We start from the raw sequence: 24,851 nt of genomic DNA on the forward strand, positions 1-24,851 counted from the left end.
TCATGTTTTTTTGCAACGTGGTATCGTAGTATATATGACCGGCGCGTCAAACCTGACGCCCATAGAAGCCCTGTACGCCAATTTTCCTGATGTCAATCACTGAGCCTCCTGGATCAAAGACACATTGTCGCCCTTCAGTAGGATTTGCCCTGCGAATGATGTGTTAGTCGCATGCTGCTTGATAGATAGGAGAAAGAGGCTTGGGATGCATGTACCTAATGTCCTTCTCTTCTCCTCGGGGTTCGTCTTGGTAATCTGCTTGACCTCCACCGCATCGTCGATAACCAGGTTCATGAACTCGTCGAAGCCCTAGAAAGCCAACAGCTCAGTCAGTCGCTGTTCTTCGCACCAGTCCAATGCGGCTATGTGTAACCTACCCGGATCTTTCCCTCGATTCTGATGGCCAGTTGTTCGTACAACCAAATCTTGACCGTGGCATGCGACTGGAGGAGCTTGAAGATGAAGTTGATGGGCGGCAGGAGAACCTTACGCCCACCACCACCACCGCGGCCAGTCATTGCGAAATGGGGTTTCTTGCCGTAGCTACTCTTTGGGGGAAGAGATTGCAAGCTGCGAAGGTCTGGCAGAAATATCGGTTGTCGGTGAGGAAGGTGGTCAGTCGCGTGAATGGATAAGGCGGTTCGCGTTTAGAGGTTGCTGGAACGGACAAGGCTGACACCTAAAAATTAACAAGAGGCGGCTTTGGGGCAGCTCTCAACTGACTGTCTGTGCTGGCGTCCGTCCCGCTGCTGGCTGCCCATATTTGTGGAGCTGCTTGGATGGAGCTGCCTCAGGGATTGGCCGCCCCCTCTTCTTCTTTGGTGTTCGCTCTCACGAGCTCACTCCATATCCATCAATTGGATTGGCACTGATGTCAGTTGGCACTGCGGTCAGAGGCCTACCTAATCCTTATCGAGAGCAGCCTTTGCTGTTGGAAAGACAGATCTAAGGGTAAGCAGTAAATCTGTGCAATTGCATAAAGTAGGTAGGTAAGTACCATGTACTAAACAAAGCATGTACATAGAAGTTTGGGGGTCGCATGTTGGGTAGTGCGTGCGGCGCATGTCTTCCAGCGCTCGGCGGTGTTGGACCTTGGCGCTTGGATGGAGGGGAGTTAAAGCTGGCCAATCTTGCCTGCCCCACCGTGGAATTATTGCGTAGCAACCTGATGTTCAGGGAACAATGATCAATGAAAACATCTCTCTTCTTTCCCGGGAGGCTTTCCATCTAGGCAGCCAAAACATAATCTTCATACAGGGCTTTCCCACTCGGCGCATTCGCTCTTCTTCACCACCACAACGCCAGCACGTATATCTTTTACTTCCCACCTCGCCCGGACGACTTAATCCCACTGAGCCCTTTCTCGAACCAGAGCGCAACGTGGGGAAAGTTATCGATAAGCAGCCACTTGCCTCTGACTCTGAATCATAAGCTACCTTCTTTGTTCGACCACGACCTGGCCAGCCTGCTTTCTCCCCAGCAAATTCCTCGTCCGGAAAGCCATCGCTGCTCCCACATAACTATACCACGCCCATCATGGCTGCCAACGGCGTCGGCGACCAGGCGGCTTTTGCCCCTGCTGCGGTGCTGGACGCAGTCCTGACGATGCGAAGTAACGATGCGGACCGGAAGAAGAAGGCAGCCACGTATCTGGAAAACTTCCAGAAGTCGGTAGGTCTTCGAACCCTGGCATCGCATGGAAAAGGCTGTTTACTGACGTGACTCTCGGCAGCCAAGCGCCTGGACTACGACCATCACGATCCTGAAGTCGGATGCCGAGCCTGAGGCCAAGGTGTTCGCGGCGACGACTTTGAAGGGAAAGGTAAGGAAACGGAATTGCAGCGCCGCAAAGCAAACTGTCTGGGAAGTCCTGCGAATAAATGAGGACTAATGAACGATCATGACAGATCACCTACGACCTTTCTACTCAAGTACCGGCCGAGGAACACCCGGCCGTCAGAACCCAACTACTGGAGTTGCTGCAGGCCTACGCCTCAGGACCCAGGCCTATCCGAGTCCAGCTGTGCGTCTGCCTGGCGATTTTGGCAATTCAGATGACACAGTGGAAGGATGTTCTGCCGCTGGTTGTATCCTCGCTCGGCAACCAACCCGAAAGCCATACTTGCATATTGGACTTCCTCCGAGTTCTTCCTGAAGAGGTGACTGAAGGACGCAAAATCAGCCTGAGTGTATGTGGACCGCGAATTAGCAGCAAATTATCTTCCGGCGGCGCCTCGTGGTGGTACAACAGACCTTGGATCGCAGTCTAATTGGTTTCGATAGGAAGAAGAACTCGCCCTGAGAACCACCGAATTATTGTCGGACAACGCCCCTCAGGTAGTGCAACTACTGATCAACTACGCGCACTCTTCACGTAAGTCGTTTGCAGCATCACATAGTCCTCGCCGATAAATGCTAATATACTGCGTTGTAGCCGAAGCCGCGACGAATCCTCAGCTGTTAGAGTGCATAACATCATGGTTGCGCGAAGTCCCCGTCAATGACTTCGTCAATTCCCCTCTTTTGGGTGTGGTGTTCAATGCTCTAGAGAGCGACCGTTCGTTCCAGGAGGCTGCCGAATGCCTCTCGAGCATTGTGAGGGAAACCAGGGAGGTTGACGACAATGTTGCAAGCATCAATATCATGCTTCCAAGGGTCATTGGGCTGCGGCCTAAGATTCAGAAATTCGTCGAGGAAGAAGACACCGAGGCGTACAAGTCGCTAACACGGGTCTTCTCTGATGCTGGTATCGCCTGGGTTGTTGCTATCGCGCGCGAGACTGCGCATTTCCGGCCCCTTATTGATGCAATCCTGGAGTGCGTGGAGAGGGATGAAGAACGAGACGTGATCGAGTACACCTTCGACTTCTGGTATGAACTGAAGCAATACCTCGTACTGGAACGCTACATTCAGGCTAGGATGGAGCTCGTCGACGTCTACTCGAAGCTGGTGGATAGCTTGTTGAAGCACCTGCAATATCCTGATTCCGAGGATGGACGCGATGCCAACGCCCGCGAGCTGTTCTCCAACGATCTTGTCGCGGAGGAGAAGTTTCGAGAGTTCAGGCATCATATGGGCGATACACTCAAAGATGCTTGTGAGGTAATGGGCGTTACCGACTGTCTGACCAAAGTCCTGGATGCCATTAAAATATGGACTCAGAAGTATGGAGGTATGGCAACGGCCACGTCAGTACCTCATTGGCAAGAGCTGGAAGCACCCTTGTTCTCCATGCGAGCCATGGGTCGTATGGTGGAGAAAGATGAGAGCATCGTCCTTCCCCAACTTATGCCCTTGCTCATTCAGATTCCTGCTCACGAAAAGCTTCGCTTCGCCACCATCATGGTACTTGGGCGATACACCGAATGGACAGCAGCACACCCCGAACTCTTTGAGGGCCAGTTCAACTACATTGTTTCGTCGTTCCAGACTGATTCTAAGGAGGTCGTTCGTGCAGCAGCAATGGCCATCAAGTATTTCTGCCAAGACTGCAAGCATTTGCTTGGTGTACAGGTGGATCAGCTCCAGCAGTTTTACGATCAGGTCCTTGACACTCTGCAAGATGCTAGCCAAGAAGAGATCACGGAAGGTGTGGCCACCGTGGTTGCGATGCAGCCAAAGACCGATATCTACCGGTTGCTCAAGCTGTACTGCGACCCCCTTGTGCAAAGACTGATGACCAAGGCAAACAATGCGACTGATGAGCCCGGGAAGCTTGCAGTCGCCGACCATTTGCAGCTTATCACTATGTTTGTGCAGATCGTGGTTACCGTGCCCCCGGTGGCTCGTGGCGAAGAGGACCCTGCTGTCAAGTACTGGATGGAGGTTTTCCCCATCTTGGCCAAGGTGCTCGAAAGCTTTGTTGACTTCTCTCCCATCTGCGAGCGAATCTGCAGATGCTGGCGTTTCATTGTGATAAGCCACCGGGGTGCCATGACACCATTACTGCCGGAGATGGCCAACAAGCTGGCACAAGGTTTCCAAAGCTCAAGACAGGGGTGTTTCCTTTGGGTAACCAGCGCCATCCTCCGCGAATTCTCCGACGATCGAGAACATGTGGACCAAAGCATCACAGACTCCATCTACACATTCTTTGAGGCGCAAGCAACGAATGTTCTGCGTTTCATCAGCGAATTATCTCCACAAGAGCTACCAGACGTTACAGAAGACTTCTTCCGCCTCATGATCGATGCTCTTCTTTACTATCCCCACAAACTCATCCCTTCCCAGCTGTTCACCCCTATCTTCGAAGCCGCCATATCTGTCCTGGGATTGGAACAACGGCCACCGCTATCGGCTACGCTGCATTACGTTCGAGACTTGTTATCTTGGGGCGGCAAAAACCCCCCTTCATCTCTCGAGCACGTAAGCCCGGGTGTCGATGTGCAACTGCAGAACATGGTGAAGCAGTTGATCATCAGCCAGGGAGACGCTTTGGTGAAACGTCTCCTAGCAGGCATGATGATCAGTTTCCCCCGCGACTGCTTTGCTGATGCCAGCGGTGCCCTTCTCTCCTTGTTCGAGATCATGCCGACGGAAACAGCAGCCTGGGTTGAGCGAACCCTGACAATGCTTCCGCAAGGCACAGTCACTCCTGCCGAGGTGGAGCGCCTGATGGTCAAGATTAGGGAACGGCTAGGTGCCAACGATACCGGGGAGGTACGCCAAATCCGATCTATCCTGCAAGATTTCACGAACACGTACCGAAGACGCTATGTGGCTCCTCGTGATGGGTTGGGTGACCTTGAAGCATCCCGTTTCCGCTTTGAGGGCTAGAATCCCATACAAAAGTGCCAATCCTGGCTGCTTTCATCCCAATATTGGCTTGCCGCCTGATAGCCTCGCTGGCGATCGTCCAGTAGCCCACAGTTATGTGGAATATGATGGTGCGTGGTGGTGGAGGTGGAAGAGAAGAGAGTTACCACGACTGGTGTGGGCACCGAGCGAAGTTGATGGCTTTCCACTTCGGGCTCCGTTTTATTAGGGAATGCAAGGAGGCATAAAGAAGCGGACAGTGCTACCTACTACTTGCTGGACACAACGCCTGTAGATTGTTGTGACCCGCCGGGTGGGGAGCAACGGCTTTTTATGATGCATCAGTATGCTTGCAGAGGAGCGCTGGAAGGCGCCAGTGGCAGCGGAGATAGATGACGTATCTACTTATTCACCCAAATCAATAACAAGTAAAATTTAAGAAATCCAGAATTGCTACACGATAAGTATTACGCAGTGAAATGGCAGAGTTTGCTTGTTTGTGAGAGCAGAAGCCTGGTTTCGTCTAGGAGTGGTCCCCCTTCTCCCCTTTTTTACCCCTTTTTGCCTTCAGATCAACATCCCTCCTTGCAGCTCGCACTGGGTCCGGCCTTGGTTTAGACTTTACATAACCATTCGAAACAAAAGGCAACTGAAGCAAACTACGAATAAGTGGCATCATGACCCTGTTTTCCATATGAAGAGCCAACACGCAGAAACTATTGAGTTTGACCAATGAACTGATGATTTTGTTAAACCTATCTATATCTAATGCTGAGCTTCTGAAGCCATCTACAGCGCCCCGCCCAATGAGCTCCCCTATTTCCTGTGGGTAGGCCGGGCATTCTTGGCACGCCGTCTCTCCGCCAGCTTTCGCGACTTGCGCACATCCTCCGTGCTCTTCATCTCGTTCCTGTTGATACCGACGCCCTCCTTGAAGCGGCCGATGCGCTTCTCCTTGGCCTCGTCGACGCGCTTCTTGCGCTCATGGTAATCGTCACGGAACTTGTCGGCCTCCTTGGGCGCCTTCTCCATCTTATGCTTATACCGAGGACCGGTAGAGGCAAAGGGCGAAGGAGCACCGCCGTTGTTCTTCTCGAAGTCGCCGACGCGCGGCATCTTGCCGATGCGCTGGTCCTTCTTCCAGCGGTCGAAGCGGCCGCTCTTGAAGGAGGCGGCGATCTTGACGCCGGACTCGCCGCGGACCATGCGGGCGCCCTTGGAACCGTCCTCGTCGTTGTCGCGGGCCACGTACTTGCGCGACTTCTGGTCCCAGCGCATCTTGGAGCGCGTGGGTACGCCGAACGACTTGCCGCCTTCGTCGTTGTTCAGGTCCATGGTGGCGTCGCGGGCCGACTCGACGAAGGAAGTTGACGTCGTGTTGCCGCCAGAGTGCACGCCGTAGCCGCGCTCCTCGGTAGCGTTGAAGGTACGCGGCTCATATGTCATGAAAACTTCTGGATCTTGGAAGGAGGCAGGCGTCGAGTTCTTGTTCTTGGACTTCTTGCTCGCCGTCTCGTTGTTTGCAACGGTTACTTCAAGGCCGTCGTCATCGTCAGATTCACCCTCGATAACCACCTCGTCGTCTTCATCATCGAATTCGTCCTCATCACCGAATGGTTTGTCGTCGTCGACCATTTCCTCGTCCTCGTCCTCGTCCACATCGGCTTTACCTAGCTTGTCGAGAGGCTTCAGTTTGATCTTCTGCCTCATGTTCGCCATAATGTCTGCAGCATCATTCTTAAGACCCTTCCCATTCATCATCTTTGATTCGAAAATGGTCTCTGTCGGCCTGTAACTACTAAGTTTCGCAAGCATTTCCGCTCGCTTCTGCTCCATATCACCAGTTTCACCGCCAAAAACCGGGTGCAGCTGAGTCCAGCCCTTACTCGCGACGACATCCCGAGCGCGTTTGGCACTCTGGCTCGACGCAGAGTTACGTGTTCGCAGGTAGAGCTTCTCGGCCTTCTCAGAAACGCGCTTCAGGTTTGCCAAGTCTTCGTTATCGCCCAACAGCTTGGTCTGCCACTCCACATTAGCTTCCACCTTTGATCGCATGGGCGCCCCCACGACGACGTCTGCGGCATAGTTTGGTGCTTCCACCTCCCGGCCTAGCACCAGCCTCTTGGCGAGGAAAAGTTGTAGATCAATCAGGTACGGAACATCCGTGTCCCTTACGATGCTGTAACTCCAACCCCTTTGTCCGGCACGAGCAGTACGACCGACTCTGTGGACGAATACTTTCGGTTGAGGAGGGAAATCGTAGTTGATGACATTTGCCAGAATGGGGATATCAATACCACGTGCTGCAACATCCGTGACAACTAGGATGTTCGATCGTCCTCGGCGGAAATTTTCAACCTGCTCCATTCGGGCTGTTTGGTCAAGCGAACCGTAGACGTAGGATACGGCAAAGCCAGCTTCCTTCAATAATGTGGCCAGGTATTCGACGTGATGCTTCGTTGCGGCGAAAATGATGGTGGAGTGCTCCGTGGGCTTTTCTTTTCCTCTTGACTTATCTGGTCGCTTTCTCTTTTTGGAAAACCGGTCGGTCTCTGGCTGAACGCCCTCGGGCAGACCCAGAGGCATCTTGATTAGGTCATACAGCACGTGTAGCAGTGCTCCTTCCTTCTCGGCACTCTTCACGCTGAAAAAGGCGCTCTCGAGGTCAGGCGACACCTTGGTCTCGGCGTCTAATCGAACGAGACTAGGGTCTTGCAGACCTGCACGAGCAAACTCGACCAATGATGCCGGAAGTGTTGCAGAAAAGAGCAGACTTTGTCTCGACGGGGGCAGCGCGTGCAGAATTTCGGTGAGCTGAGCTGCGAAACCCATTTCGAAGAGTCTATCGGCTTCATCGAATACCACGTACTGGATTGAGCTGAGGCTAAGACCCATCTCAACCTTGAGATGGAGGAAACGACCAGGCGTGGCAATGACGATATCCGGATTCGATGTCATGGAACCGAACTGCTCCTCCAGACTGTCACCACCCACCAAGAGAACGCACTTCAGGTCAGTGCCCTTGCTGAACTCCTTGACAACCTTGAGCGTCTGGATGGCCAGTTCTCTCGAAGGCGACAAGATCAAACCCCTGGATCCAATGGTTGCGCTATGAGCTCTGAGCCTCTCGATCATAGGGATGACGAAAGCAGCAGTCTTTCCGGAACCTGTCCTAGCCATGCCAACCAGATCTTTCCTCTCGAGAATTAAAGGGATCGCTTTTCGCTGGATCGGCGTGGGCACGGAGAAACCTTTGCGGGTGATAGCTCGTAGCAGATTGGCATTCAGGCCTAGGCACGGTCAGCTTCTCATGGCATCACAAGACGCATCAGCGGCATTCGGGGAAATGTCGACTTACCCATTGCTTGGAAACCGCCGCCCTTCTTGACCGACTTGCCCTTCAAGTTTCCGGTTTTGCGAAAGGATGCGGCTTGTGTTAAAGCAATGAAAGCCTCGTCGCCGTCGTCGTCATCGTAGCCCTGGCCTCCCCTGGCACCACCTCCGAAGATATCTTCGGCATCAAAGGCCATGCCATCCTGCGCATCGGTCCGCCCGCCATCGTCGGTATAGAGCGAATCGAGAATGTCGACCTCGTTCTCGGACGCGGCCGGAGAGACGGCGCGCCTTGAACGCATTGTGGCGAGACGTCGTTTTGACCCCTAAAGTAGTGTTTTATAAGAGAGTGGCTAGAAAAACAAGGACGTCGAAGCGTACCATATGTGTTTTTCGCTGAGGCCGTGAATAATCCTCGGCCGCTGGAAGTAAAGCACTTTGCAGCTTTCTCTCTGCTCTGTCCCGCTGGATTTTTTTAGTGGATCCAACCCTGCCAGACCCCTGCCGGCCATCTTATCGAGGGCGATAAGCAGTCGACTGATTGGAGCGGGACCGACCCAGAACAGTGCAAGTGCTAGCCAGCCCACCTGAGGGTTGGTTGGTTGGTACCAGTATCCGTAGGTTAAGTAAAGTAACTAAGGCCCTGATCGGTTAGCCGTTTGATCTTTCCTATTAAGCCATTAGGAGTGTATAGATAGAGCCACGCCTTAGCGTTAAAGTCTTTATAAAAAACTAAGCCTAATTTAATATAAGAAATATATATTAAAGTTTTTAATAAAGTTATATAACGTAAGTAATATACTTTATTAATAATAAACTTTAAGTTAATTAAAATAAATAACGTGCGTAAAACTTTACCTTTTAAAAATATATAAACTCGAGACTTTTAATTAATTTTAATAATTATATTAAAGTATAAAGTTTAAATGCTTTAAATACTTATATATTTATATATAATTCTTATATAAATTCGTAAGTATTAATAATAAAAGGTTCTTTAAATAAAAAAGTAACCTTTAATATAGTTATTATTATTACTTTCACTTTACTTAAAAGTATATATTATCGAGCCGATTAAAAATACCGACCTATTACTAATTAACGTATAATCTATTTAAAAGGCCCTGTAAAAGCTCGAAAAAAAACAGTAAAGCTACTCGAATTACTTAAATACATATTTCTAAATATATTTTAAATAAAAAAGGTAACCTTTAAGAAACTCGTAAAGTAGCTCGAGAATACCGGTTTAATAAGCTCTTAAAACGAGCCGATCGAAATAAAAGTAATAATATTTCTCTAAATTATAACTTATAACGGCACTTAATAAATAACGGTAAATAAATTTAAAGTATTTTAAAACTTAATCTTTAAAACCTTCCATTAAATATTACCGGTAATAGTGAAATTATTTAAAGCCTTCGTGTAATTACTTAATAAAGGCTATATTTTACCGGAGATTAAACTAAATTAAAAGAGGCGATACTTTAATAAGTATATCGATATTATTAATAGAACCCTTATATTTACCTTTATCCTTAAGCATTATTAACGTTTATAGCGTAATAGAAAAAAAAGGATTTAATAAAACGTATTTATTATTATACGAATAAACAGTACTTTTAATTTTATACTTACCGGTATAAAAGCTTTATATACGATTTAACTTTATTAAATTATATTAAGGCGAATGGGTTTATTATACCGAGTAACCGGTTTTACTTAATAAACGCTAAGTTTAATAAGTAAATAAGTATTATCTAGTTATATTACGGTATATAGTACCACCTATAAAAATAGCGCGATAATTAATAAGGGCCGTAAACCTTAAAGAAATTATATAACCTATAATAAAATAATATAAGGATTATCGTTAAATAAATCCTTAATATATTAAAAAGAAGTAAGAAATAATCCGGTATTCTATATTAAAATATAGCCTTCGCACTTAAATTAAGGTTATATATATAATATATAGCCTTTATAACTTTATTTAATATAACGAAAAAAAGGTTAACGTGGTTTATTACTACGCGACGTATATTATTTAGCGATGCATTTTTTCTATTTCTCGACCTTTTTATATAAATTAATTTAATTATAACGTTTAAAATTAATTAAAATTACTCGCTATCCGATTCTTCGCTTAATTTTATATCCTTTTTATACATTTACGTATTATAACCTATTTTATTATAAATATTATAGCGCTTTTTACCGGTCGCCCTTTGTTTCGATAAACCCTTATTTTTATTTTTATTAAGTATTAAATGTTTCTTTTTTACTTTTTCGTCTTATAGTTATTAAAATTCTTTAATAATAAGGGCTTTTTTAAGTTAAACTCGCGATTTTTTAGCTCTCCGGCGTTTAAAAAGTGTTAAACTAGTTTTCTTTAATATATATATTTTATTATATATAAAAGTTATTTTATAAGCTATTTTAGTTATATTCTTCGTTATTTAGTTTATTGTATTTAAAATCGGCGTTAGAGAGCTTTTTTAATAGGTAAACACCCTTTTTTTAATATAAATAAAATGCTTAATTATTTATTAAGGGTTAGATAACGTTTAAGGGTTATAGGTATTAGCCGTTTTTAAACGGGATAAGTTAAGTGTAGGTATCCGGAGATATATATTTAGCTTATTAATTACTTCGTTAAAGTTATAAAGTATTAAACTAGATACGCTAAATCTAAATTTAATATTAATTTTTATAAAAATAGTAAAATACGCGGCTTTAAAAGCGATAAAAAACTCGAGCTTAATAATATAGTTTATAGAAGCCTTAATAAATAGCTTGATTTTTTTAAATAAGTACGTTTTAAAAGCGAATAAAGTATTATATTAAGAGGTTAAAATAAGTATAATAAATAGGGAGGTATATTAATAGTGATAATATTATTATTTTAGTAGTATATTTCGAATTCGGCCGAAATATAGCTCTCGTGGCCGTTGAAAATTAAGAGGCGGTAGCGACTTTTCGTTTACGATTTAATATATTTATTAAAGTGTTTAATTTAATTTAAACCTATTTCGTTATTAATTTAATTATTAAAAATCGGCTTAATTATTTAGTCGCCCGGTAAATCGGTTTCACGGGATTAGTTTACGAGGTAATATTAATTTTAAACGATTAAAAACGGCGAAATATATTAACCTTATAAATTAATATATTTAATCGCCGTTATTTATTCCCGATTACTAGGTTAAATCGATTTCGTTTTTTTACGTTATTCGATACGTATTATAACGAGTATTAACCCGATTATATTTATTATAAAGCCGGTTTCGTCGAAATTTTAAATATTTTCGTTAACGATCCCGTATTTCGCTTTTATATTCGTAATTAACGTAAACTAAGTAGAAATAATTTTAAAATTTTTATAAAAAGCCTTTTAATAATCGTACCGACGATTTATTTTAATTTCTAAGTCCGGGTTACGGTTAATAAAACGCTTAACCTAGTGTTTATTAACGCGGTCGCCGTCGCGTAATACAGTAAAAAGATTAACTATATTTTTTATACTAACGAAATCGGGAGGTATCCTTCGAATATTTAAATTAATTATATATTTATAAAATACTTCTTTTTTAATTAAATTTATTTTATATCGTTTCGATTAAATTTCGCGTTTTAAAGTTCGGCCGTAAATTTAATAGCGTAAAATTAATTCGGGTATATTATAAACTTTTATTATTATTCTTTAATTTATTTAATTCGGTCCGTTTCGTATCGTTTAAATTATTAAAACTATTCGATTTTTTTAAAATTAATTAAGTATTATAGTTATAAAAGTATTACGCGTTAAAGTTTAATTATATTGGAATTAAATTAAGGTGCGTCGCTAAGTAATATACGTCGCGTAGTAGTAAATCACGTTATCGATAAAAAGGATCGATTAACCGATTAATAACGCGATAAGCTATAATAAACTTAATAACGTTACGAAAAGCTTAAAGGTATATAATTAATTAAAATATATCGGTAAATCGTTATAAAAAGTTAAGAGGCTTATATATATAAAATATAGAAATAAAGAGCGAGGGGTAAATAATTAAATAATTATAACTTTCTACTTAAAACTACGTATATATTAAGTATTAATAATAGGCTCTTTTTAAGTAGGAAAATAAGTAAATCTAAACTATTAAATATACCTACGGCTTTATTATAAAAATTAACCACTATTATAAACCCTTATAACTTTTATAGTAATAATTAATTAACGTAAGTCGGTTTTCCGGCTAAAAAAGGTTAAAAATTATTATTTTTTATCGGTTTAACGTAATGCACGTGAAAAAAGTAAAATAAATCTATTACGCGTATATAAAAAAGAAGTTATTATTATTAATATTATTAAAGATATTAATTTTAAAAGGTAAAAACGAATATATTAATAATAAATTAGAATAGGACTTAAAACTAGTAAAATTAAATAATTAACTAATTTAAGCTAATTTTAATATACTAACGTTAATTTTAATATATTAACGTTAATTTTAATCGATTAATATTAATAATAATTAAGCGAGCGCATTAATTATACCTTTTTAACCTTTCTTTTATTAATTTAATCTTTTTTAACGTTTTCTAGCCTTTTTAAAGAGAACTTAGCGTTTTTAACCTTCTCTTAAGTAAAAAGCTTATTATCTCGGCTTTTATAATTATTTTTTATAGAGTAATATTAAGATTAAGGTTATTTACCACCCTTTTAATTATAAATACTTTATCGTTACTATATAAGCTTAAATGCTACTTAATAAAGGTAACGGTTTAATCGATATTATTAACACTAGCTTTTCGCGCGATTATATAAGCTATTAACTTTATACTATTACTTAAATAAATAAAATCTCTACTAGCTTTTAAGCGAAAGTTCGGTAAAAAGTTAACGGTTTTATTACCCCTTATATTAAGTTTATTATTATTATCTTATATAATTTAAACGGTATTTCTATTAATTAACTTAGTATTACCCTCTTTTAAAAGTAGCTTTTTAAGTAAATCACTTTCTTTATTAATTAATATAATAAAATTATTAACGTTACCCTCTCTCTTAAATACCTTATTAAATAAATTAATATTATCGCCGAAGGGCTTAATTTTAACCTATTTAATGTTTTACGGGAAGTTTATTTAAAGTTATTTTTAAATATCGTCGTTAAAATATATAACCCTTTAATTATTAATGCTTTAACCGAACTATATTAACGCTTACTATATTTTATACCTTCGTCTTAAAGTATTAAACTTATTTTTAATTTTATTAATAAACTAAATATATTAACCGAAGCGATGCTTAATTAATAATAAAATCGTTTAAAAAGCTTTATTTATCTTAGCTTTCTTATAGATATAAAATAAGCTTTACCGGTAATATATTACGAATTACTTAATTAAAAAGTTTTTAATATCACGGGTTATTAATAAACGACTTTATTACACTTACCTTTTTAATTACTTCCTTTAAGCTTTAATAAAAAGTTTAGTATTATTACTTAAGGGCTTATTAATCTTATCTCTTATTTAAATAAAGCGCCGGCGCGGTAATTAAATAATAATAATATCGGCTAAGTTTATTACACTATTAAAAGCATCGTCTTTTTCGGTATATTTATAGTTTATACCGTTAAAACTTTTAATTATTACCTTATTAAGTAATAAATCGTCGAGCTTATCCTTTAAATATTAATTACCGTTACTTTATAACGTAATCCACGGTCGAATTAAACACACAGTCGAATTAAACACTCGAAATCGTATAAAAAAACCGTCCGTGCGTAACCGTGCATTTTAATGAACCTTTATTTAAATTAAACCGGGTTTTAAAAATTAAACTTTTTATAAAGCATATAATAATATTATATTTTTAAACTTTTTATAATTATTTTATTTAAAAATAAATTTTAAATATTTAAATTTACAGGGGTTATTTTAGCGTATTTTAGTTTATAAGCTTGAATATATTTAAAAAAAGAATAAAAATCGTATATTATTATATATTTTATATCGAATATAAATTTTAAACCCCGGTTTAATTTAAATAAAAATTCATTGAAATGCACGGTTACGTACGGACGGGTTTTTTTATACGATTTCGAGTGTTTAATTCGACTGTGTGTTTAATTCGACCGTGGATTACGTTAACTCTTTTTCGATTCTATATAATAATTTAAAATATTATTTTAATATAAAAGGGTTATATAATAAATAATAATAAATAATAATAGTAAAAATATAAAAGGTTTAATTTTTTAAGCTAAATAGCTTAAAATTACACTTAAAATAAGTTAAATTATTTAAACCTTATTCTTTTAATATATAACGCACACTAACATATAATTATACAATAAACTATACTTATTATTATTAATAAACAGCTAACCGATTAAGGCCTAAGTAAGTACTTATTATTAGTATCCTAGGTGCTAGGCCTCTAGCACCTAGCTCTCTTGACGTCGGTCGCAACACTCTTAGACTCGGTATTGTCGTCACGCATAGATCTACCGTAACGCTCGTTACCTCTGACGCCCATCTCTGCCTCGAACTGAAAACACTGGTCAGAATGGCAGCTGAGATTCCGTCGGACCCGAAGTTGATGGAGAAGGAGGATATCGATGCGCTTGATGCGCTCGCCTCCGAGGCCAAGGAGTTTGAGAAGGTAAGGCCACACCCCGTTGCCCTCTTCTCGCACCAGGCATTCCACGAACGTCCACGGCTAAGTCTCACCTCCGCAGGATGCCGAAATTGACCGCATTCTCAAAGCCTTCCGCCTCGATGCGTACGTACTCTCCCAATCGCACTCACCTCCCAGTGCCCAGAAAGAACCACCACTAACACCTTTTCCCCACAGCTATGCCGTCCTAGACCTGAACCCGGGCGTGCCCGGAGTCCGACATCAAGATGACGTACCGCAAGAAGTCGCTGCTGATCCATCCGGACAAGACCAAGAACCCGCAGGCGCCCGACGCCTTCGACCGGCTCAAGAAGGCGCAGACGGAGCTCATGGACGAGAAGCACCGCGAGCGCCTCGACGAGGCCATCGCCGACGCGCGCATGCTGCTGATGCGCGAGAACAAGTGGACCGTCGACTCGCCCGAGCTGCGCACCGACGCCTTCGCCCGCGACTGGCGCGTCAAGACCCGCGAGGTCCTCATCGACAACGAGCAGCGCCGCCGCCGCCAGGTCAAGGCCCAGATGCAGGAGGAGGGCCGCGAGCAGCGCCGCCAGGAGGAGGAGATCGACGAGCGCAAGCGCAAGCGCCAGCACGACCAGGACTGGGAGGCCACCCGCGACCAGCGCATCTCCAGCTGGCGTCAGTTCCAGAAGGGCAAAGGGGGCAGCAGCAGCTCGGGGGAGCCCGGCAAGAAGAAGAAGAAGGTCAAGCCTATCGGATGAAGAGACTGATGAAGAAGCAAAGCTCTTGGGACACGTTTGTGGGGGTGCTCTGCTCACAGACATTTACTTATTTTCAGCGACTAGCAGGGTCTCCTGGGAGAGCAACGAGGATACGATACGGTCGGCGTTAGCGGCATGACACTGGTTTCCCTTCTGGCTTTACGCTGTGAGTTCATTAATAGAACCGAATGCGTCTTTTCGAACCTAACTCCATTAGAGGATATTCGCCCCCTAACTACAGATCTACCCCTTTAACGCGTTGCCAAGACTACGAGGCAACCAGCAACCCCCATAGGCTGCCTCTGAGAACTGGGAAACGCCATGAGATAACCGTAAAGGTAAGTTCCATCATGAGCCTCATGAATTCTTTATCATATTGGAGAGCTACCTTGATTTGATACACAGAGAGATCTTGTGTGTATGTTATCATGAAGCTATGTCCTTATCATAATACAGCCATCCACATGTACAGTACGTATGCGCCTTTGATCAATATGCCGTAGTAGCTCGTGTCAAAATCGAATACAAATAGTGGGTGGCAAAGCAATGCCAAACTCCAACTCCAGGGTATCTTTCGTCGGTCCATCGTGTTGTCCCGCTCTTCTCGGATGTCTTCAACATCTCTCAAATACCCTGTAAAGTCCCTTCAAATCGGCCAGTTCTAGCACGCCACCATTCATCAACGACTTCGTAGCCACCAGTCTTGCCTTGAACGCTGGGAAAAACACGTGCTCGACTGCCCGTCTAACATGCGCTCGTCTAACCTTGAGCTCCTCGGGAATGTCCTCCGCCTCCAGTTGCTCTGTGTTGCCCGGCATTGACGGCAACTGCTCGGGCACATAGAAGCGCGCCAGCTCACGAAGGAAGCCTTCGAAGCAGCCTTGCTCGTCTGTCCAGTCCACATGGGGGCCGAGTCGAAGTAGAAATTGGGGGAGCTTTGCCATGGGCGGCGTGTATCCTTTGCACAGAAGCGGGACACTGATCAATTCGCCAGCTGGGGAAATCTCAAGTCTGAAGTACTCCTGTAGCATCTCGCGTCGCTCAATTAATTGATCTGCTACCATTTCGACGACTTCCTCAACATTGAAATCGTCGTCGTCGGCAAGTTCTCCATCAGCTGCTGTTGCTTTTTCATGTTCGGCAGCAATAGACAGAACCTCGCGCAGGTCAAGGGCCGGCTGGAACTTGATAGTGCCAAAGTTCCCAAAGTCTGTGAGACCGACTTGATAGAAGTATTCGAGACAAGCACGTCCATAATCCACGAGGTAAAGCTTGACGCCACCCTGCATGGCAGCCAGTCGTCTCCGCTCGTCAACTATACCAACAAAGGTGTGACTGGCGAATATTTCCGTCAGGCCATGATGCATATCATCCCTGACAGCTGTGCGCAGCTCACGCACACTAGTCAAGCGGCAGGTGATCGGCTCGCGATCTGTGAGTTGATACTCTGGCTCCGTGTCCATATCATCTGGCATCCCAAATGCTCCCTCTTTGCTGGCAGTTGGGAACATGCTGGTGATCTTACGCATCGAAGAATCTGTGCGTATGAGATTGTTCTCGTAGGGCCGTACTGGTGTCTTGCCTTTAGCAGTGGGCGTCTTCGCCGAGGAGCTGCTAGGACCAGGCTGTGGTGTGCTCGAGGTTCCAATAGTCCCAGGTAGCAGGGACTGTGTCATGAAGGTACGGCTTGTATCGACAGCGGCCAACTTGTCCCGGATGTTCTCGCAGATTGCCTGGATGATCTCGTCCTCGTTGAGGAAGTTCACTTCCCGCTTGGTGGGATGCACGTTGACGTCTACGCGCTGAGGGTCGATTTCAAGACTGAGGTAGACAAAGGGGTGTCCGTTCTTGGGCAAGAAGGTCGAGTATGTCTGCTCTATAGCCTTCTTGATATTGGAGGATTCGACCGCTCGGTTATTAATAAAAATAAGCAGGGTTGTCTTCTTGATATGGTAGTTCGCGTTAGTCGCCCATCCCTTGGCGCTGAATCCATACCGATCATCGGCGGCCGCGTACTCGATCAACTCGTTCGCTACACTGCTTCCATGGATTTGGCGAATGCGGTCCATCGTAGTGGCAGCTGCCTGGATAGCAATAGATGTCCCAGAATCGCCATGTTTCTTACAAGAAAAGGCGACTCCTTGGCAGTGGATTGAGTACCGTCCCACCATGTCGATAATCTTGTTATACTCGTCAGAGGGGGATCTAAAAGCCCTCCGCCGAGTTGGCACGTTGTAGAAGAGGTCTTCCACCGTGATCTGAGTGCCGTTCCTCCCTGCCGTTGGCTTAGGGTCCGCAGATTGGCCTGGTTTGGCCGGTGCCAGCTTTCCGCCGTCGTACTTGGCCCGCCATGCGCAGTTGGAGGCCTTGGTCTTTGTAGTGACCGTGAGATGCGCAATGTGGCTTATACTAGCCAGAGCCTCGCCTCGGAAGCCGTAGGTGTTGATGCTGTGCAGATCCTCGAATTTCTTCAATTTTGAGGTCGTGAACCTTTCGCAGAGTATGGACATGTCATCTTTCTGAGGAGATCGTAAGGTTTTGGTAGAATACATTGACTGGGGAAAAGGAGTACTCACGTCGATGCCATGGCCATTGTCGGTGATTTGCAGGAGTTTCAATCCACCATCTTTGGCTAGAACCTCGAGGGATGTGGAGCCTGCATCAACTGCGTTTTCGATCAACTCCTTCAAAGCATGAACCGGAGCTACAATGATTTCTCCTGCGGCGATCTTGTTCACGACATCTTGATCCAGTGCCTGGAGTTGGGAGATACTGGTCAATTAAATGGACAGTGACTGGGGGCGTGACTCAACAAGGTACTTGCCTGGATTCGGCGCGGGCCTGCCTCTTCCACCAAAGACTCGTCGTCGGCTTTTCTTTTGACCCCCCTGGGAGAATCTATATCCATGGCCTCGTCCATTCTCGGATTTAGCAAGTTCCCTGTCACAGATGAGGATCGCTGCACTGCTCTGAGGGAGAGCAGTTATATGGTGGTGGCCTAAGCTGGACAGTGAACCCTATCGTTCCTTCAATGAGACAGAGCCTTCGCAATCATCCCCAGGCTGCCAAGGGCTTTGGCATGAGCGCTGGACGAATCGCAAGTATTATCTGGTCGTTTACTCGTTCATTCGACTGTATTTGGAGATTGCTGCGGCCTGGAGCGAAAGATGTTGTTAGGGAATCAAGATGTCAAGATGTATATGGCGATTATTAATAAGAAGAATCACATGACGGAAGGTGCTCCAATTGAGCATTGGCCATTTTGGATGGTGCCTGCCTGCCCAGCTTTCAACGCCTGTCACTCCCAACAACCTCACTTTGCGTTGCATTGTCTATAAGATGCGCTCTCCTCGGCCAGTAATATCGTACGTACTTTGCAATACTTCATCTGTCCAAGCTAAATTGCTGGGAGCAGCGCTTTCGCCGTCAAGGGGACAGGCCGCGGACGGCTTTCGGCTCCTGAAGCGATTTTCGGCTCGAGGTCACCTTCGCAGCGCGAAACTGCGCCTACATACTATACTTATTCAGGTAGCCCCAAGGATCCTGTCCATCAATAATATGGGTTCATGAATATGGGCAAGTATGCTATGCGAGTGCAGACCCCGGTGGTACCCAATGTTGATTGGTTTGCACATTAGTTGGACGCATCCTACATACGTTGTAAGTGTCTCGTGATTCTCAGATGGGCCGCGTGGCCAATGGCTGTAGATGGCTGTGTAGTTCTGTGCCTTATTCATGCGTCCCTTGCCGAGAGCTGTTACTACATCAATGGTGCACTTGGTCGGGATTACTACATTCAAGTTGGAATTCCCCCGGGTCACCATCTCATAAAAATAGAGCCCCCCCCCAAAATAACAAAGACCTCCGCAACCATGCCACGCCACGCGCCAAAAAGCCAAGCCGGCATGAGCATCGACTTTACTGACTTCCAATCGGTCTACGCGCCCGGCGACACCGTGCGAGGCCACGTGAGCTGCGGCCGGGCCTTTTTCCCGCAGAAGCCCGGAGGCGGCGACGCCGCGCCGCCGCCGCCGACCGAGGTGCGCATCCGGCTGTTCGGCCGCGCCAAGACCAAGGTCGTGCGCAAGGGCAACAACTCGACCGAGATCTACCGCGGCCGCGCCGTGCTGTTCGACCAGTCGCACGTCGTGTCGTCGCAGGGCACCGTGGCGGGGCCCGCGCGGTTCCCCTTCGCCATCACCATCCCCGAGACGTCGCAACCGGGCTTTGCATCACGCGGGGACGATTGGGACCGGGAGAAGAGCGAGACCGTCACCCAGCAGCACCAGCAGCAGACGACGACGACGACAATAGGAGGCGGCCATCGGCAGGGCTTTTACCTCAGCTCGTCGCAGGATGATGTGACGAAGCATGATCTTCCATCGGTCTATTACTTCATCTCCAAGTCGGGATGGTCCGGGAGCAAGTTCGAAGCGTACATCGAGTACGTCCTGGAGGCCAGTCTGGGCTGTCCGGGTGCCAAGAGTATCACGGCGCACTTTCCCCTATTTATTCGCAAGCGCTCGACGGCTCGGCCCATCGGAGGAGGCGACTATCAATTCGGCATCCGCGAATCGACCCGCCTCCTCCGGACCGAAATGCTGCTCGCCGAGAACGCGGAGAGAAAAATGACGTTTCGGGAGAGGCAGCGGAGGTTCTGGAACCCTTCCAAGACGCCCAAGTACACCTATGCCGTCAAGGTGGTTTATCCGGCGGTCATTCAACTGGAGCATCCCGACCCCGTCCCATTCAAGATATACGTCGTACCCAAGCTAAAGGACGAACTCACGTCCATCTGCCCGGACGGCAATCTCTCACGTCTACCCTCTGTGGAGTTTGTATCCATTGAGCTAAGTCTGAAATCGAATACTCGGATCCGTACCCCTGGCAATTTCACACGTTATCATAAAGAAGAGCGCCAGCACGAGTATCCCATCCGCTTGGCACCTTCGCAGGCAAACCACAAGTTCAAGATCCCTCTTGTAGTGCGAGGTAACATCAGAGATGAGCCCCCACCCGACTACAAAACGAGTGAGCTCTCTACCAAAATCACTGACGAGAAGCACATCGTCGCCACGAGCTCCGAGGGCCTCAGTAGTAACAGCAGTGTCCAATTCTCGCTCCGACCGGTAGACGACAACATCGTGAGGGCCCCCGGCATGCCGATGCCGGACTATTCCCACTTCGCGCCCAGCGAGGAAGGCCATTTCTTCATGGGCGCGCCCTTCGATCTCGGCGCGCACCTCGGCATCCGCCTATCGCAAACGGGAACCTCGACGCTGGGCGCGGCGGCGACCGAGCGCCCGTTCGGCCGCTTCCTCTACCCTTCCTTCGACACGTACAACATCTCGCTGACATACCAGCTCGAGTGGACCATCCGCGTGGCGTGCGCGGGCGAGTCGCACGACGTCCATGGCCGCGCCAACGTCCAGGTCTTGCCACCCAGCGAGGAGCAGGAGGTACACAAGAAGGGGCTGCTGGGCCCCGGCGGCATGGATAAGAACTATGACGACCTCGCCATGGCCATGGGTTTGGCCGAATCCGCGCTCGGGCTGGCGGCTGATGTACTTGGGGCGTTCTGAGGGATGCCCAAGGTGTCCGATCCTCTGAACTGGCTTTGAAAGAGATGGTGGTCAGTGAATGGTCAGCCAGCACTGAATGGACATCCATATTCCCGTCTCCTTCCGAAGTTCTTCCACGTACCCCTTCGTCGCACTATATGAGTATCAGATGTTGATTGAGGAATGTCTCCTGAGGAGTGTCTGTATCTATCCTTATCCCAGTTCACTGCGGATAGATTAGTATGGGCGAAGCCATGGACGATGAGGCTTTGAAACTGCATCATGTATCACATACATCCTTGGTCAGGCCTGCTGCATCCACGGCTAAAGCCAAGCTCCTAGGCTACAGAGAACCTGTATATTTCCTGCTTATACGTCTTTATTTGCGCTACGACGCAACTCGTAAGTGCAGACTTTGTTCAACGAACCCGGCTGAAGGCCTCCATCTCAGTCCGGCCCCCACGTCTTAACAAGACCGGGGTTGGCAAATCCAAGGAGGTTCTCTTCCCAGGGTTGTGGGTGTGATCGTGTGTGCGCATGTCAGCAGTAAGTACGTTCCCAAAAGTGTCGGATCGGCTGTGTTACGGCACAGTATTTCTCTATTGGAAGCGGCGCAGCGAATGCTGGTGTTGTTGCTCTGTTACACAACAAAATTACTTCCTTGGGGTTGTAGTCAGTTAGCTCGCCAACATCTGGGTAGCACAACAGGGCACCGGTTGTACAGAAATCTTGGTTGGTTGGGGTTAATGCTTTGTTGCTCCGTCTTCTGCAACGGCTTCTTCCTGGTTGACCCGGCTTGAGCGCGCAGGCTTGTACACTGGCGCAAGAGTCACATGTTCCATTCAATCTCGAATGCAAACCATGTATATACGATAGTCTTTCGGTTTCTCTTTTCTTGTACACTTACTACTATAGCACATGTTATACTTGCACGGGCCTGGAAGATCGGGCTTTTTATCGAGATGCTGTAACATAAACAGGACCTCAATGTGTTCGACATGGTAGATCCGTTGGGTTCCCCTGTATTTGAAATAACTAGCAATAATTGCGGACATTGCCAATGACTTTGATACACGGAGAGCAGCGCCTCGTATCAAAAGCCACTCCGCCTGCCTACTGTCCGTGATCCAGTTGCATGGCCTCTCTGTCAGAAGTTGTTCGATGGCCATCTGGAGGCCACAGACTTCTTTGGGGGCGGCTATATACCCTTGCAGCATTTCGAGGTGGTGGCTTAGCCTTGGACGGCTGCCGAACTCCCTCCAACTTTAGGGAGCGAAATCCGCTGAGCGCTTGTGTTCTGGGAGACTGGGTGTTACGAGAACTACCCCGTGTATCCCGTAAACGTGCGGAAAGCAGAATAGTCTTGCCAGCAAGAGTAAGCATGCAATGCACCGCGCTTGCGCAGTCTTATGTGCATGACAGCCGCGCTCCAGCTCGTACTACCTTCCTGACCTGGTCGGTAAATTTAGCAGACCAAATGCTGCTAGGCCTCTCGCTTCTTCCATCTCCCTCTTGAGTCTGGAAGGGCTGACCTACGACGGACCAGGGTCACTGCTGTGCTGACAAGCGCCATGTACGGAACTAGGTACTTAGTGTGAACGGTTGAAGAGCAGCGGACAGACCTTCCGTCAAGGTGGCTAGCCTGGTAACTTCGAATGCAACGGACCAGGAAGGAATAGCAAGGCACAGACAAATAGAGCAGCCAGGTGACGGAGGACCCGAGTGTTGATACCAACCAGCACATGCTATAACTTGCATGATAGTGTCGCAGGTGCGCCAGGCACCGCTTGAGGACGGAGCTGTATTCTGCACATCTTATATAAAGCCAGGTCGATAGGGGCAGTCTTTCCCATTAGTCTGGTTTAATAGCTCTGGGTAACTTACCTGGTATCTTGTGTGCCATCTACATCATACATCGCCGAATTGTTTTGTTGCCAGAAGAGCTTCCATTATGCCCCGATCGGTATCCGGAAGCCTAAGCCAGTCTGCGGTTGAGGAAGACGAGATCCTCTCGACAAATGCGACGGTTGGATCGGAGTACGGTGGCCACCTTGAGCCAAGCTCGACATCAATCTCCCCCGGTGAATCTGCTAATTCGAGTGAGCGCAGAAGTCGCAGTGGGACCCCTCACGCCGACCACGAGCTCCAAGACAGGGCACGGAGTTCCCAAGCAAGACGGCCGTTGACGCGCGCCCTAGTCCGTCAAGCCCAGCTTCATCATTCAGCTCCAGACGACCAACAGCCCGTGAGCGCCCGCGATGACGCCCCGAAGTGGGACGACGGCCAGTTCCGGGGCTTGACGCCGCCGCCTCTACCGTACGAGACCCGGCCCCAGAAGAAGAAGCGGGCGATTCAAGAAATCATCGAAGACAACAGCCCGCGGGAGCCCGACAGGATGACCAGGGAGATCGACGACTTGCTGAAGCCCAAGCAGCAGAAGCAGCAGAAGCAGCAGAAGCAGCAGAAGCAGCAGAAGCAGCAGAAGCAGCAGAAGCAGCAGAAGCAGCAGAAGCAGGCAGAAAGCAGTTCCGCTGTGGCCGCCGTACAGCGACGGGGCGGCAATAGTCAGTCGGCGGGGACGAGCTTGGACCTCGACCACGCAGCAAAGAGGATCAAGAAGACATCGCCAAGCAAGGGAGATGATGGCTTGAGCTAAAGCAGCATTGGCCTGGCGCATGATTGTTTTCTTTTCCCCCTTCTTCTTTCTTGCTGCGTTCTCTTTCCTTGCCACGTCATACTTGGCGTGTTCTTAGTTAGCGGTCCGATTTCGGCTCCTTCTCGCGTTGTTTTATCTGAGGATGGCGGGATGTGAGTTGAGGTGGACTGTGCTTGGTTGCACTACCCGCGACTCCCCTCGAGCTGATCATTTCCGCAGTCAGTGTGCAGCTTCCATTTGTCTTACCGTCTCTTGCGCACGCAACAAGGCCAGCACCACGTGGAGGGATATTGACGAAATTGGATTTACCTTTTATCGAAATCCCCTGCCGCTCGAGGTAGCATCAGCATTCTCCCTCTTCAGCCGATTCGGGGACGCAATTCCGCGTTGGTGGAACAGGGATTGCCGTCGGGGACTCGGGGGGCCTGGGCAGGGCAATTGGTGCTGTTAACCGCGAGCGCAGTTGCTATTGGTCTAGGTATTGGGTCAGGGTCATGTCTGGTCATGTCGGTTTGATAACAATCCTCAATCCAGGCTACGACATGGACGGTGGACCTGGCTGGCAGCTTGCAGTTGCAGTTGCAGCTTGCAGCTTTGCTGGCGTGGGCCTGTTCGTTGTGGCCTGTCATCTGTGACGGCTCACCAGGTTCTGGCCGTCGTCTGCCCGAGCCCGCTTTGGCTGGTCGTTTCTCACCTCTCATTCTTTCTCATTGGCAACATTGGCCAAATTGCGTTTCCTGTTTCGATACCACCACACGGCACGCGCCCTATTTCGTTCAATATAGACATTTGTATGTATATCAAGATCTATATATCGTTTGCGTAATCAGGTCATAGTGAGAAGAAATATGGGCGACGGCGACTCCTCCACCAGATTCGTTGTGAGAGTGACTGACCGTGGCTGGCTGCAGTAAGTGCCCGCCCGCCCGCTAAACCAGCCCAGAACCAGCGGCTAGGAACGAAACGTCGGTCGGTGAAGGCGACGGCTCTAGTGGTGGTAGTGGTAGTGTTGGCACACACCACTCCTTGGCCGGTGTCCCCCTGCCCTGGGCGGCCTGGGGCCTGGGGTTACATGCTAGAAACCTGCCACAGTGGTAGTAGATAGACTTTGGACATTCCCGCGTCGGGTTATTTTCTCATTGGCGAGGAAC

The 24,851-nt window shown here is 46.8% G+C and overlaps 7 protein-coding genes across 7 annotated transcripts; 4 read left to right on the top strand and 3 right to left on the bottom strand.

The window, feature by feature from the left end:
- Positions 1-96: 96 nt before the first annotated feature.
- On the bottom strand, positions 97-518 carry PG986_005284 (sm snRNP core protein Sme1; the record flags this gene model as incomplete). Its single annotated transcript, XM_066841506.1, has 3 exons — positions 97-149; positions 216-309; positions 378-518. 3 exons carry the CDS (start codon positions 516-518, stop codon positions 97-99), a joined length of 288 nt encoding a protein of 95 aa, XP_066701368.1.
- A 1,018-nt stretch (positions 519-1,536) lies between these two features.
- PG986_005285 (uncharacterized protein) lies at positions 1,537-4,776 on the top strand (the record flags this gene model as incomplete). The annotated part of the gene is made up of 5 exons (XM_066841507.1): positions 1,537-1,671; positions 1,733-1,822; positions 1,908-2,189; positions 2,284-2,374; positions 2,435-4,776. 5 exons carry the CDS (start codon positions 1,537-1,539, stop codon positions 4,774-4,776), a joined length of 2,940 nt encoding a protein of 979 aa, XP_066701369.1.
- Positions 4,777-5,571: 795 nt separating this feature from the next.
- On the bottom strand, positions 5,572-8,390 carry PG986_005286 (ATP-dependent RNA helicase dbp10; the record flags this gene model as incomplete). The annotated part of the gene is made up of 2 exons (XM_066841508.1): positions 5,572-8,045; positions 8,114-8,390. 2 exons carry the CDS (start codon positions 8,388-8,390, stop codon positions 5,572-5,574), a joined length of 2,751 nt encoding a protein of 916 aa, XP_066701370.1.
- Positions 8,391-14,650: 6,260 nt separating this feature from the next.
- On the top strand, positions 14,651-15,483 carry PG986_005287 (DnaJ domain-containing protein; the record flags this gene model as incomplete). The annotated part of the gene is made up of 4 exons (XM_066841509.1): positions 14,651-14,746; positions 14,823-14,866; positions 14,939-14,975; positions 15,031-15,483. The coding sequence occupies 4 exons, from the start codon at positions 14,651-14,653 to the stop codon at positions 15,481-15,483; spliced, it is 630 nt and encodes a 209-aa protein (XP_066701371.1).
- A 614-nt stretch (positions 15,484-16,097) lies between these two features.
- Positions 16,098-18,403, bottom strand: PG986_005288 (uncharacterized protein; the record flags this gene model as incomplete). Its single annotated transcript, XM_066841510.1, has 3 exons — positions 16,098-18,002; positions 18,060-18,239; positions 18,308-18,403. The coding sequence occupies 3 exons, from the start codon at positions 18,401-18,403 to the stop codon at positions 16,098-16,100; spliced, it is 2,181 nt and encodes a 726-aa protein (XP_066701372.1).
- A 952-nt stretch (positions 18,404-19,355) lies between these two features.
- PG986_005289 (uncharacterized protein) lies at positions 19,356-21,065 on the top strand (the record flags this gene model as incomplete). Its single annotated transcript, XM_066841511.1, has 1 exon — positions 19,356-21,065. The coding sequence occupies one exon, from the start codon at positions 19,356-19,358 to the stop codon at positions 21,063-21,065; it is 1,710 nt and encodes a 569-aa protein (XP_066701373.1).
- Positions 21,066-22,995: 1,930 nt separating this feature from the next.
- PG986_005290 (uncharacterized protein) lies at positions 22,996-23,700 on the top strand (the record flags this gene model as incomplete). Its single annotated transcript, XM_066841512.1, has 1 exon — positions 22,996-23,700. The coding sequence occupies one exon, from the start codon at positions 22,996-22,998 to the stop codon at positions 23,698-23,700; it is 705 nt and encodes a 234-aa protein (XP_066701374.1).
- Positions 23,701-24,851: the final 1,151 nt, after the last annotated feature.

Source organism: Apiospora aurea (assembly GCF_038362705.1).
Source record: "Apiospora aurea strain CBS 24483 chromosome Unknown utg000004l_segment0_segment0, whole genome shotgun sequence".
Lineage (NCBI taxonomy): Eukaryota > Fungi > Ascomycota > Sordariomycetes > Amphisphaeriales > Apiosporaceae > Apiospora > Apiospora aurea.